Source organism: Capra hircus, unplaced genomic scaffold, assembly GCF_001704415.2.
Source record: "Capra hircus breed San Clemente unplaced genomic scaffold, ASM170441v1, whole genome shotgun sequence".
Taxonomy (NCBI): domain Eukaryota; kingdom Metazoa; phylum Chordata; class Mammalia; order Artiodactyla; family Bovidae; genus Capra; species Capra hircus.
Genome location: NW_017189525.1, coordinates 77,778 through 90,342, shown reverse-complemented (window position 1 = coordinate 90,342; position 12,565 = coordinate 77,778). Strand labels below are relative to the sequence as shown.

Below are 12,565 nucleotides of genomic sequence, written 5' to 3'. Positions count from 1 at the left end.
TGTGTGTGCTTGTTGTGTGTCTGTTGGTATGTGTGTGGTATGTGTATGTGTGGTTGTGAGTTGTGTGCTGTGTGTTGATTGTGTGTTGGTGTGTTGGTGTGTGTGTGTGGGATGTGTTTGTGTGTGTAGTGTGTGTGGTGTTCTGTGTGTAGTGTGTGTGTATGGTGTGTGGTGTGGTGTGATGCTTGGTGTATGTGTGTGGTGTGTGTGGTGTGTGTGTGTGTATGTGTGGGTGTGTGTGTGTATGTGTGTATGGTGTGTGGTTTGTGTTGGTGTGTGTGTATGTGTGTGTGTGTGGGTGTTGGTGTGTGTGGTGTGTGTGTGTGTGTGTGTATGTGTGTGTGTGTTGTGTTGTGGGTGTGTATGTTTGTGGTATTCTGTGTGTGTGTGTGGTATGTGTGTGTGTGTGTGTGTATGTGTGTATGTGTGTGTTGTGTTTGTGTTGTGGTTTGTGTGTATGTGTGTGTGGTATGTGTTGTGTGTGGATTGTGTTGGTGTTGTGCTGTGTGGTGGTATGTGGTGTGTGTGTGTGTGTGTGTGTGTGTGTGTGTATGTGTGTGTGTGTCTGTGTGTGTGTGGTGTGTGTGTGTGTATGTGTATGTGTGGTGTGTGTATGGTTGTGTGTGGTGGATGTGTGTGTGTGTGTAGTGTGTGTGGGTGTTGTGTTGTGGTGTGTGTGTGTGTTGTGTATGTGTGTGTGTGTGCTGTGGTGTGGTATGTGTATTGTGTGTTGTATGTGTGTGTGTTATGTGTGGTGTGTGTATGTGTGTGTTTTTTTTTTTGTAGTGTGTTGTGTTTTTTTTTTTTTTTTTTGTGTGTTGTGTGTGTGTGTGTGTGTGTGTGGTGTGTTGCCGGGCCCTCCGGGCAGCAAGCCCCCCTCCCACAGCCGGGCACTGGGGAGGGGCCGTCCCAGCACCGCGGCCCCAGCTGTGTCGTCCCTGGGGTGCAGGGCAGGCGCAGCAGTTCCTGGCAGGGCCCAGCATGCCCAAGGGCACCCCAGGGCGCTGGGGGGCCCGGGCCCAGTGGCTGCAGAGAGAGGGGGTCCGAGCTGGCTTCATGCTGGACAGAGGGTCTCCATTCCCACCTCTGAACTCCCACCTGGGCAGGGGTGCTTCTCCTGGGCCCGTTCACAGACCCGGGGACAGTCACCCCGCACGATGGGACAGGGCGATTCCCGAGGTCTGTGAGGGACCCGCGTCTACCAGGCGGTCTGGGGCTTGGTCCTGCGGGCAGTGGGCTCAGCCCCAGCTGGGCGGCAAGGGAACTGCCACGACCAGGGGCCCTGCGGGGCCCGAGGGGGTCTAACCCTGGGTCCCCCAAGGCAGAGCCCGGGCTCGGGCCGGGGGCAGCAGTTCCTCTCTGAGGCCTCGGGAGTGACCAGGGCAGGCCAGGGAGCCAGCGGAGGTCGGCAGCTGAGCTGGCCTGGCCCGTCTTCCTGGGCTGCTCCAAGGGTGCTGGTGAAGGTTCACAGGCAAACGAGTCCTTTCCACAAACGGGCGTTTGTCGGGAATCCAACAAGGGCGGGACTCCAGCCCGCCTTTTGTGCTGGAGCCAAGCACATGGGTGTCCCGCGGCACCCGAGGGCCCCCAGCCCACAAACCCCGGGGCGCGTGGCCTCCCCGAGGCGAGGAGAGCCACGTGGCAGGAGCGTGACGAGGGTCCGCCATCGAGGGCTTCCTGCAGAGGAATCACAAGCCCACCTCCAGACTCAGGGCTCAATGCCTGCTGGGACTCGGGGGGCAGCAGAGGCCACGGGGGGCAGGCTGGGAGGGATGGGCCGTGCGGGACAAGGGCCGTGTCCCTCGCGACACTCGTCACCCAGATGCTCGAGTGCATGCTGGCTGGGGCCTCTAAGGGCGGTGGCCAGACGAGGGGATCCTGGGGCCACAGGGGCACAGGAGGTCTGTCTCCAGACCCAATCTCTGCAGAGGCGCCCCCCACAGCCTCTGCGAGCGGGGGCGTGGCTGGCGGTGCTGGCTCAGGGCCAGACTCACTCCCTGAGCCCCGGAGCCACTGCAGGGGCCACGCCTGGTCTCTGGAGAATGGGCACACTGGGGCTGTCACCCACCCCGGTGCTAACAGCTGGGGACGTGAGGGCGCGCCCACCAGACCCAGGGGAGGGAGGGCCCTCCAGGGCCTGAGCTGGCACCCGGGATGCGCGTGTGCACCCTCGGGCCTACTTGGGCCATTCGCTGTTCTTCAGGAGGCCTCAGCCTGCAGAGGGCCAGGTTTACGCCTCCCAGCCACCTATGGCTGCACCAACCAGGTGGTGAGGCGGCCACCTCAGAGGGGACGGAGCAGCGGCCGGGCCCTCGGCCTCCTCTGCTGCCCTCTGCTCAGACCTGTGGCCCAGGATGGGGGTGAGGGGGCCCAGGGGCAGAGGCTGGAAGGCCCGGGGCCTCACCGGGAGCCACAGGCTCGCCCTACGCGGGACCAGGAAGGTCCCGGAGGCTTCGGGTCAGAGTCCAGCTGCCCAGACTCCCAGGTGAAGCCTTGATCTTGAGGACGTGCCCAGAGCGCAGTGTGGGGTGGGTCCTGAGACCGGTGGCGCCCTCCTCCATCTCCCTGGCATCACAGCCGCCTCAGTGACTCATACATCGGGCACAGTGTGGGCAGAGTGTGCAGAGCCAGCCCGCAGCACTCCAGGCGGCAACTCTGGCAGGGCCGGGCCACGGGTGCCGGGCGGCCAGGAGGGGACGAGCCCAGGGGTGCGGACACACAGGAGGCTGGACCGTCACCTCCAACCAAAATCCCAAGGTGCAGAGCCGCTGCCGGCCGTCTTGATGTGCTGACCCCAGGCCCACACCACCCGGCCTTCCTGCTGCAACTGACCACCAGCCCGGGGCCCGTAGAGGGTCTGGCTCAGCGTGGACGAGGAGCCTGGTGCCGTGGGGCAGGGTCCCTGCACTGCACCTCTGCGGACAGCGGCAGACGGGCGGGGAGGTGGAGGGGCAGCCGGAGACGAGGATCATCAGAAAATAGTTTAATTCTGTACAGTGGTCACCAGGCTGATTACAGGGGAGACACGAACGCTCACGGACAGATCACACAGGTCAGCAGCGTGGCGCCGCCCACCTCGTGGATGCGCCACCAGACAAAACAGATCACGGCTGCGACACGCGTGGGAGCATGGAGCGCCACGCTTCCTCTGGGGCCAAGAGGGAAAATGAGAGAACTGGGAGGCTTTGGAATGCTTTCTCTTCTCCTGTCGGGAGCGCCATCGGCTCCGACCCGCTGAGCACACGGGCACGACGCGACGACCGGCTGCAGCCACGCCTGCCCACGCCGCCGGAGCCCCGGCCACCCTCAAGGGCCGCTCAGAGCACCGGCTCCAGAGCCAGACACACAGCCGCGCCCGGGATCAGAAGAGCGGCCGGGAGCCCTGGCTCTCGAACTCGGCCCAGGCGTCGCTGAGCTCCATGAAGATCATCCGGGCGTACTGCTCGTAGGGCTGGCCCCGGGCCTGCGGGGCGGATGGCACCGTGAGGGCGGCCCCTTCCTGCGCCCAGCCACCCCAGCGTCCACGCCCGCCTTGTCCAGGGGACCCCACCCCGGCGCCCACGCCCGCGCCCACCTTGTCGGGGTGGACCACCAGCACGGCACGGCGGTAGTGCTTCTTCACTTGCGCAGGCGTCACCAGGTCAGCCATGCCCACCGGCGTCCAGCGGCTCTCGCCATCCCACAGCGCCGTGTGCAGCGTGGACAGCAGGGCACGGATGTTTCTCTCCTTGCCCTCCGTCCACTCCAGAAGCTGCAGGAGACGAGGTGCCGCTGAGGGGCGCTGGGACCCGGCCTGTACCAGCCCCACAGCTGGCGTGAGCCCCACGGAGCCGGGCTCTGACCGTGAAGACACGTGGCCCCGTTTCTGCATTGACCCCCCCGGGCACAGCCAGCATGTCCCCGGGTCTGGACGAACGGGAAGTGGATGAGACTGGCGTGTGGAACCAGGGACCCCGTCCTCGGCAGGATGTCCGGACGACCTGCTGTCGCAGCCTCCGCCTGTCCCCAGCCTGGGGCCCCAGCGACCGGTGGAACGAGGCTGGACTCCCAAGGGGCCTCTCGGAGAACCCTGAGGTCCCGTCCCCCACCTGTCCGCCGACGTCCGGGGTGTGAGCACACAGATGTCCACCACCCTGGGGTCTCTGCGGGTCAGACCCTGACCAGAGTCACACCTGGCTGGCCTCAGAGGAGCGAGCTTAACGAGCGGAAGGCTCTCGTCCCAGCCACGTGGAGGTGGCGATCTTTCACCGCAAAGCCTTCAGAAGAGCAGTGAATGCAGACGGACGCCCCCTCCCCGCAGCGTGCCGCACGGAGGCCCTCACGTCTGAGGCGGCAGCCGCCCGGCTGCACCCCTCCCCCAGTACCTTCAGCTTCAGCGGGTCCGCGTCCCGGGCCTGGTCCTGCCTCCTCATCTCAGCGATGGTCCGAGGCCCCTTCCTGTCGGCTCTCGAGGAGAAGCCTTGGCTGGGCAGCAGGTCTTCAAAGTCGTTCTCGGACACCCTCGGCTTTGGACCTGCAGGCGAGCAGACGGTCAGGGGCGCCCAGGCAGCCCGCCAGCCCCTCCGTGCTGGGCAGGGGCTCAAGGACCCCTTCGACGGAGGCACAGCAAGGAGACGGGCAGTGGCCAAAGGAGCTGCCCAAGCTGCAGGCTCGCCAGGGTGGGCGGCATCGTGGCAGGTGTCGGGACCCCCCGAGGAGAATGCTGCAGTCAGGTCTGGCCCGGCCACCGCTGCCCGGCCAGCGAGGCAGAGGAGGCTCCTGGACAGCGTGGCCTGGCCGCCGGAAGTGCCTGCCAGGGGCAGAGATCACGAAGACACAGGCCTGAAACCGTGAACTTCCGTCCCAAGGGGCTCCCACCGGTGGAGTCTCTTTAAACGCCCTTCCCCAGGACTGAACTGAGCCGGACAAGACAAGACGTGGCTTTGCTGTGCTCCCTTCACGGGCCCGGGGTGGGAGGGGACTCACCGAAGCTGGGGGCGCGGACCCCCCGCTCCTCCCGGCTGCCGATCACACTGAAGCTGGAGGTGTAGTTAGGCCTTGGCTGCACACTGGCTTTGGGGGGCGGCTTGGCTTGGGGGGGCCACGGGGTGCCCTGGGCTGGGGGCCGACTCGTCTGCCAGGAGCCACTGGCCTTGGGAGGGGGTGCTGCTTTGGGACTGAAGCCCCCAGGAGCAGCCGCAGCAGGCGAGCCTGGGGAGACAGTTCCCGCGGGAGCGTCAGCGACGGCCCACACGGGCTACCTGCAGCGCTCAGCCCTTGGGGACTGTGCCCCAGGTCGGCGGCTGCGACAGGCCATGTCGAGCTGGCGCCCGGCGGGCTCCCCTCCCCACGCGTTCACACGCAGGACCCAGTCCAGGAAACTGAAAACCAGTGCCCAGAGCCCCCAGCCCCCGACTGGCACACGTGGGCAAGTTGCATGTCACGTGTATGGTCCTTGGCCACTTCACGTGTGTACAAATTCACGCAAGCAGCAGGGTCAAGACATCCCAGTTTTCTGACCCGTGACCATCATCTCAAGAACTTTCTGGAAGTGGAATCACAGGACAGGCAGCCTTTGTGATAGGCTCTTCTCGCTCAGGACACGCCCAGCTGCCCCTTGTTGCCAGCAGCCTGGCAGGCGGACATGCTGTGAAGGGCTCCGGCAGGTTCCATCTGAGGCCACTGCCAGCGGCGGCCGTGTGTGCTGGGGCCGGACCCCCAAGCAGCCTGCATGTGCCTCTGGGGTGACCAGCAGGGAGGTCGGGTCCATGGGGAGCCACGGACGCCAGCTCTGCGCCTGGCGCTGCCCCGGGCACGGGGCGGGGCTGCCGTCCTCTTTGTCGCTTGCTCACTCCAAGGCAGACGCGTCCGGCTGTTTCGCTGTTGCTGTCCCGACGTGCGCGGGAGCTGGTGCGCGTGTGGCTCAGAGCCTTTTCCCCACTCCAGCTTCTCATCCTGCTGACAGCCTTCAGCAGCCAGATCTTCTGATCAAGTCCAATTTACCCGTTTTCCTCTACGGATCGTGGTCCAGGTGGCATGCCTTTCTGGTTCTCTCCTAAAGGCTTCAGAAATCTACAGCCGCCTCTGAGCAGTGGCCCCTTACTTGCTGTTTAAAGTGGGAAGCTCAGGGCGAGGCCTCTTTCCTTGCCCAGTGCCTCTACGAATAGCTTTGCACCGCTGTCTTCCAGCTCCTCCATCCTGCCCTGGGACCCGTGTGTCTGTCCCGCCCACACCACGCAAGGCTAATTCCAGAAGCTAGAGTCCTCCAGGGCCTGGTGGGCTGAACGGACCCCCTCCCCCAGCTCTCCGATAAGTTCTACAGTGAGTCCGTCTGAATTTCGGTGGGGACTAAGCTGACGCCTTACACGCTGCCGGAGAGCCTTCCCCTTGCTGGCCCTTGGGCGGCGAGCTAGTCCCCAAGGCTCCCCGGCCTCTGTCCTGTCGGCTTCCTAGCTTCACAAGCCCGGTGCCTGCTCAGTAAGAGCTGTGAGTTCCCCCTTCCTTCTTCTGTGGTGACTGCAGACGGGGCTGCTCTGAACTGGGGGCTCCCTGCTGGCGACGCCAGCGAGCACGAGCAGCCCTGGTGTGTCTGTCGCTCCCACGTCCTGGGACCTGAAGTGCTTTCCCAGGCAGACAGCACTGTCTGCACACGCCCACACGCCTGTCCCTTCTGCCCTCTCCTGCCTGAGTACACTGTCGGGGTCAGCCCCGGGGAGTGTGCGGTCTTCTGAAAACCAGCGTGAGGCGGGCAGCAGGACTCTGAAGATGCGCTGGCTCAAGTCTACAGACTGCGAGCCACCGGCCTGTCGGGAGTGCCCCCCACAGTGGGGCTGGACTCTGCAGACACCTTTTCTGCACCGTGGGTGCGATCACACAGTTCCCCTCCGGAGCCAGCTGACGCGGGCCCTGCTCGTGGGTCTGCGGGTGCTGAGCCGGCCGTGCCTTCTGGGACAAGCCCTGCCTTCTGGGACAAGCCCTGCCTGGCCGTGGCGCGCGCTCGCGTTGGTCTGTGAACAATGCTGCCTTGGGGCCTCTGGTTTTCTTCTGCACTGTCTCCGTCTGGTTTTGGTATCAGAGCGATACCAGCCTCATAGAATCAAGTGCAAAATATTCCCTCCTCTTCCTACTTCCTAGAAAGACCATGCAGAACTGGTGTTCTTTAAACATTTGGTGGAATTCTACAGCGGGGCCTAGAGATTTCCTCCATCAGCAGTTTCTGACTGAGCTCATGTTCGTCATGGTTACAGACCCCTCCAGCAACCCGCCTCCCCGCGTGGTCCCGCACAGCAGGCCCGGGTGCAGGGCTGAGGCCACGAGTCCGTCTTCCTCTGGCACCTCCAGGCTCTGCGGCCGACTCTCGCTAGCCTCTCTTTTAAAACCATCTTAGGAGAGACTTGTCAGCTTTACTGATCTTCGCAGAGAACTGATGTTTTGATCAACCCATTTTCTTCAATTTTCTTTTCTTTCTCACTGATTTGGGCTTTTCATCATTTCCTTCCATTTTCTTTGAGCTTACTTTGCTTTACAAGCATCTTTAGCTGAGAACGCACGCCACCAGTGAGCCGTCTCCTCTTTTCCAAACTGCTTGCGCTCAATGACACACATCTCCCTCCCAGCGGTGCTCTAGCTGCAAAGCTAACGTTTAGCTATCTTGTGTTTTCATTCTGTTTGGCAATTTTATTTCCCTTAAGACTTGCCACATAACTTGTGTCATTCAGTTCTGAAAAGCTGGATTTCTGAGTTGTCTCACTGTCACCGACTCCTCGTTTGGCTTTGCTGGTCGGGGAGTGGCGCACGCTGTGGTCTCCGCTCTCTTGCTGAGGGTCGTTCGCAGCCCAGTGTGTGGCCTTTCCTGGCGGCTGCTTGGGTGCGGAGGGCCTGTGTCCTGCTGCTGGGCAGCGTCCTGTGGAAGCCCCACAGCTTCTCTGGCCTTCCGTCTGGCGGCTCCATCCGTGCCGACACAGGGATGCTGAGGTCTCCAGCTAGAACGCGGGTCTGTTTCTTTCAGCGCCATGAGCTTCACGCAGGGCTCTGCTTTCTGAGGGGGGTGTGATGGACGTCTGGGGTCACAGTGCCGGGCTGAAGGCGGGGCTCCACCCTGAGAGCGGGCGCCCCGGACCCTGAGAAGTCCTTTCCACCACAGGCAGCGCCCGAGAGGCCCTGGGTGGCCCTGCCTCAGAGAGCCCGGACACACCCGCAGTCCCAGGAACACGCTCGGGGGACAACGGAACCTTGGGAAACTCTGGCAAGCGTCTGGGGATGTCACTTTCACCTAAAATTCCACACGCTTCCCAACTGCCAAGGGAGGAGACACACTCATGGCTTCCCAAGACCCAACGTCCTTAGAGAGCTTCTCAGAAAGGACAGTGATGGTGGTGAATTCTGCACCCCAGCCCCACACCCCGAGCCAGGCAGGCAGGTTCCACCATCCTGGGCTGAGGCAGCCCCCAGCTGGCCCCCACACCCCACGGGGCCAGCAGAGGAGCTGCTCTGGCAGCTCCTGGCGTTGTCTCGGCGACAAGCTCGTGAGAGGAGGCAGAGGAGCATCTCCTGCTATTGCTGGGCCCTGGGGGACCAGGTGAGGCCGCACCTCAGCGAGGTCAGACCCCCCAGAGAGGCCTGGTGCTCTCCACGGCCTCAGGGGGGTGCAGAGCCCCCCCTAAGAGGCCTGGTGCTCCCCATGTGCCTCAGGGGGGTGGGGTGTAGATTCCCCCCAGAGAGGCCTGGTACTCCCCACGTGCCTCAGGGGGGTGCAGACTCTCCCCCCCAGAGAGGCCTGGTGCTCCCCACATGCCTCACGTGGGTGCAGACTCCCCCCCAGAGAGACCTGGTGCTCCCCACATGCCTCAGGGGAGTGCAGACTCCCCCACCAAGAGGCCTGGTGCTCCCCACGTGCCTCAGGGGGGTGCAGATTCCCCCCAGAGAGGCCTGGTGCTCCCCACGTGCCTCAGGGGAGTGCAGACTCCCCCCCGAGAGAGGCCTGGTGCTCCCCACGTGCCTCAGGTGGCCGTCAGGTTACCTTGGAGGCCGGAACTGAGGTCACCAATGTCTGCAAATGGGTCCTGGCTCTGAGACTTGGTCTGGCTGGCCGGAAGGCCAGAAGGGGCCGGTTGGTCTCCAGGAGAGAAGAAGGGGCCTGGAGAAGAGCAGGGGCGTCAGAACCCACGCACTGGAGAGGCACAGCCTCTGCCCCAGCTCACGTGCTGAAGGCCTCACTGGGTGAGCCACCTCACGTGGGACAAGCCCACGTGCAGCGGAGCCAGCCCCCAGGCTCCGTGGGGCGCTCCCCTGGCAGCCCGTGCAAACCGCCTGGGCCTGCCCCGCCGCCCCTCGGCGCGCACCCAGAGCGCGAGTGTGCTTTCCCACACTCTCCGCGACTCTACACGCTGTCCTGCCCCAACTCCTGGGTCACTGAGGAGTCACTGTGGGGTCATTACAAGTGACAGCAGCTCAGAAAGAGCTCTTATCAAGTAAATGGAAAAGGGTGAGTCTCTGATTCAGAGAAATCAAGAACGTGGAGCAGTTCTCAAAAGAAACACAGAGAAGCAGACCCCTACAAAACAATGACCAACCTCCCTCAATAACGAGGAAACCGAACGGAGAGGGCGGACGGCCTGTGAGGCCGCCGGAGTCCCCTCTGGAACCGGCTTCCCAGGCAGCGTAGTGATGAGGAGCTCGCCTGCCAGGGCAGGCGCTCAGAGAGACCCGGGTTGACCCCTGGGTTGGGACAATCCCCTGGAGGGTCCGGTGACCACTCCAAGATTCTTGCCTGGTGAACCCCACAGACATAGGAGCCTTGGGGTCCTCGGGGTCACAGACAGACAGGACTGAAGCGACTCAGCGTGCGCACGCACATCTGTAAAGTCACGGCCCGCAGATGAACAGAACTGAGCGAGCATGTGCCACGGGCCTCACACACACCGCTGCCTCCAGAGCACAACTCAGCACAGGCGTCTCTTAGAGGACACACCTGGCAAGGGAGAGGCCAGGTGCCCTCCCGGCCCCAGGAGGGCAGACCAGGACAGCCTGCAGCCTCCCGGCGGCCCTGCAGGAGGCGCTAAGGAACGGTCGGGGTGAAAACTTCAGAACCAGCCCCAAGTATGGCAGGGAGGGGCTGGGCCCCGCTCCTGACCCGCCTCCTTGGGGAGGGCACAGTCTCCCCACTAACCATCTGCAGCCAGCGCGGGGGCCGGTGCCTCGGCCCAGGCGTCCCAGGTTCCCAGCAGGTCGGGGTGGCTGGCAGAGGCTGTCATCTTGCTGGGCTCGGCGGGCAGGTCCCCTGGGAAGATAGTGGTGCTTTCTGAGGGTCCCCGGCAGGGCGGACACACAGCCTCACATGGGCTCTCAGGGCCCCGGGGACAGGCTGGCTATGAGCTCCGACCACGGGGCGCCCCCATCCCTTGCTCGGGTGGCGGGGCAGGGGGCCAGGCTCTGCTGGGCACCAAGGCCCCCTCAGGCTGTGCTCACACCCTCCAGGCCGCCCTCCAACTGGTTCCCTCAGGCTGAGGACACGGCGTGCGGGGTCAGCAAGCGGAGACTCTGAGGGCGGTGCGGAGACCAGTGTCTGGTTCCTCGAGGGGTTCTTCAGGGGCCTCCTCCCGCTGCAGCCAGCCACACACCGACACCCCCAAACCTGCCTCCTGCCCCCTGAACCCAGCCGGGTGCACGGTGCAGACACCGGCTGCGCCCCCGCCCCAGGGGAGGGAGGACCTGAGGCCATGCCCGCCCGCCCAACACCCAGGAGCAGAGGCCGCCCTCACCCAGACGCAGGAAGTCGGTGCTGCAGGCCGGCGGCGGAGCGCTGTGGGTGGAGGGGAAGGGCGTGGGCTGGGTGGCTGGGGCGGCCGAGTTGAGGAATTCCCCGAAGAGGTCAGGCTGCGAGCTGGGGGGGGCATCCGTGTCGGGCGGCAGCAGGAGGGGGCCGAATGGGTCAGCTGCAACGACACCGAGTGGGCGGGCGTGAGTTCGGGCACGGCAATGCACACTCAGCCCAGGCACCCACCCTGGGACGACCCTCCCCAGGCACCTGGGCCCCAAGTGCGGGGTCAGCACTGACCAGCACCGCCTGGCGATGGCTCGAGGTGCCTGAACGGCAGGGCACTACCAGCGGCAGCACCTACCGGCTGGGGCGGTGGTCTCGGTGCGAGGCGCGGGGGCCGGGCTGCTGAAGAGCAGGGCCGTGTCCCTGTCGAGCAGGCCCCCTGCAGCGCCCTCCGGAGTGGGGCCTGGGGCCCCAAGCAGGCAGCTGAGCAGGTCTGCATTGCTGGGGGGGCCGCCGGGGGCCTGGGGGGTGGGCGCGGGCCCCGCCTCCGCGTGCAGCCCCAGGAGGTCCACGCTGTCCTCCTGCGGCGCGGTGGGGTCGGGCGCATCCTCGTCTGCCGTGTCCCCGCTCTCCCCAGAGGGCGTCGGGGCTTCCTCGTCGGATGGCTCGCTCCCACAACCGTCCTCAGCCACGGCAGAGGGATCCTCCTCAGCTAGGTGACCCTCCGGGCCCGTGGTAGAGTCCCGGTCCTCTGCAAAGACGACAGCAGGGCAGCTGTGGCTCAGCACGAGGGGGCGCCAAGGGGAGCCCCACGGGGCAGCCAGGCCCAACGACCCACCCCGCCAGTCCAGCGTGTGCAGGAAGTGGTCGGCATCCGCGCTGCAATGCGGCGAGTCCGACTCGGGCTCAGCATCTGCAGGCCTGGCCTCGGCGTCATACTGTGCAGTGGACCCAGGCTGCCGGGGGAGCTCTGGCTTCCCTGCAGGAAGAGGGGGTGTCAGGCCCCCCACTCAGGGCTCCGGGACCAGGCCCAGGGCTGGGACGAGCTCGCACATCCAGAGCCCACAGGACGACCGACGTGGGCCCACCTGTGAATGGATACCGCTGCTGCCCAAGGCCACACGTGTGCACACGTGTAGACCCACGCACACACAGGTGCTCACAGAGGTGTACGGGCTTTTTAGGAACACTTAGCTGGCAACCCGCTCCAGTATTCTTGCCTAGAGAATCCCAGGAATGGGGGAGCCAGGTAGGCTGCCGTCTATGAGGTTGCAGAGTCGGACACGACTGAAGCGACTCGGCAGCAGCTACACCTCACATAGAACATGGAGAGAAAGCCAGCCGAGAACACAGGCAGCTCGCACTGCGGCCAAGGGAGCCCCAGGGCCACCGCCAGGGAGCCTCCTGCGCTCGCTCACAAGTGCTCTGCAAAGAGGTGCCGTGACACACGGACGGGGGGCCACCAGGATGACCTCTGCGGGGGGCCCCGCAGGCGCGCCCACAACGCCAGAGCTCACCAAACTTGGACAGGACGTCCTGCTGCTCTTCCCGGCTGGAGAAGAGAATCTTGGGGTTCAGCCCTCGCATGCCTGCACCCTCCCAGGGCGGGGCCTCGCGGCCGGGCTTGTCTCTGGGCTCCACCTCCACCTCCAGGCTCACTTGGAACAGGTCGGGATATTTCTCCTGGATGTCGCAAGCATCCAGGTCATACCTGCAGTTGGAGGCCAAACGCAGGTTAGGAAGGACTACAGGCACCTCAGGGGTCAACGTCCACCAGGATGCAAGCATGGGGCAGGGCCACGTTCTCGGCTGGCACCACGCCCG

At 64.5% G+C, this 12,565-nt stretch overlaps 1 protein-coding gene across 4 annotated transcripts in view; it reads right to left on the bottom strand.

The window, feature by feature from the left end:
• Positions 1-2,968: 2,968 nt before the first annotated feature.
• Positions 2,969-12,565, bottom strand: part of GAK (cyclin G associated kinase) — a 49,418-nt gene continuing 39,821 nt past the window's right edge. For 3 of the 4 annotated variants that reach the window (XM_018044353.1, XM_018044356.1, XM_018044357.1), the window contains 10 exons: positions 12,259-12,452; positions 11,580-11,720; positions 11,100-11,492; positions 10,740-10,913; positions 10,148-10,258; positions 8,999-9,115; positions 4,966-5,190; positions 4,365-4,513; positions 3,575-3,751; positions 2,969-3,463 (listed from right to left, as the gene is read on the bottom strand). In XM_018044353.1, coding sequence (XP_017899842.1) covers positions 3,362-3,463; positions 3,575-3,751; positions 4,365-4,513; positions 4,966-5,190; positions 8,999-9,115; positions 10,148-10,258; positions 10,740-10,913; positions 11,100-11,492; positions 11,580-11,720; positions 12,259-12,452 — 1,783 coding nt within the window. In that variant the 3' untranslated portion in view covers positions 2,969-3,361. The remainder of the gene's footprint in view (positions 3,464-3,574; positions 3,752-4,364; positions 4,514-4,965; positions 5,191-8,998; positions 9,116-10,147; positions 10,259-10,739; positions 10,914-11,099; positions 11,493-11,579; positions 11,721-12,258; positions 12,453-12,565) is intronic. The other variant, XM_018044354.1, reaches the window with a different exon arrangement.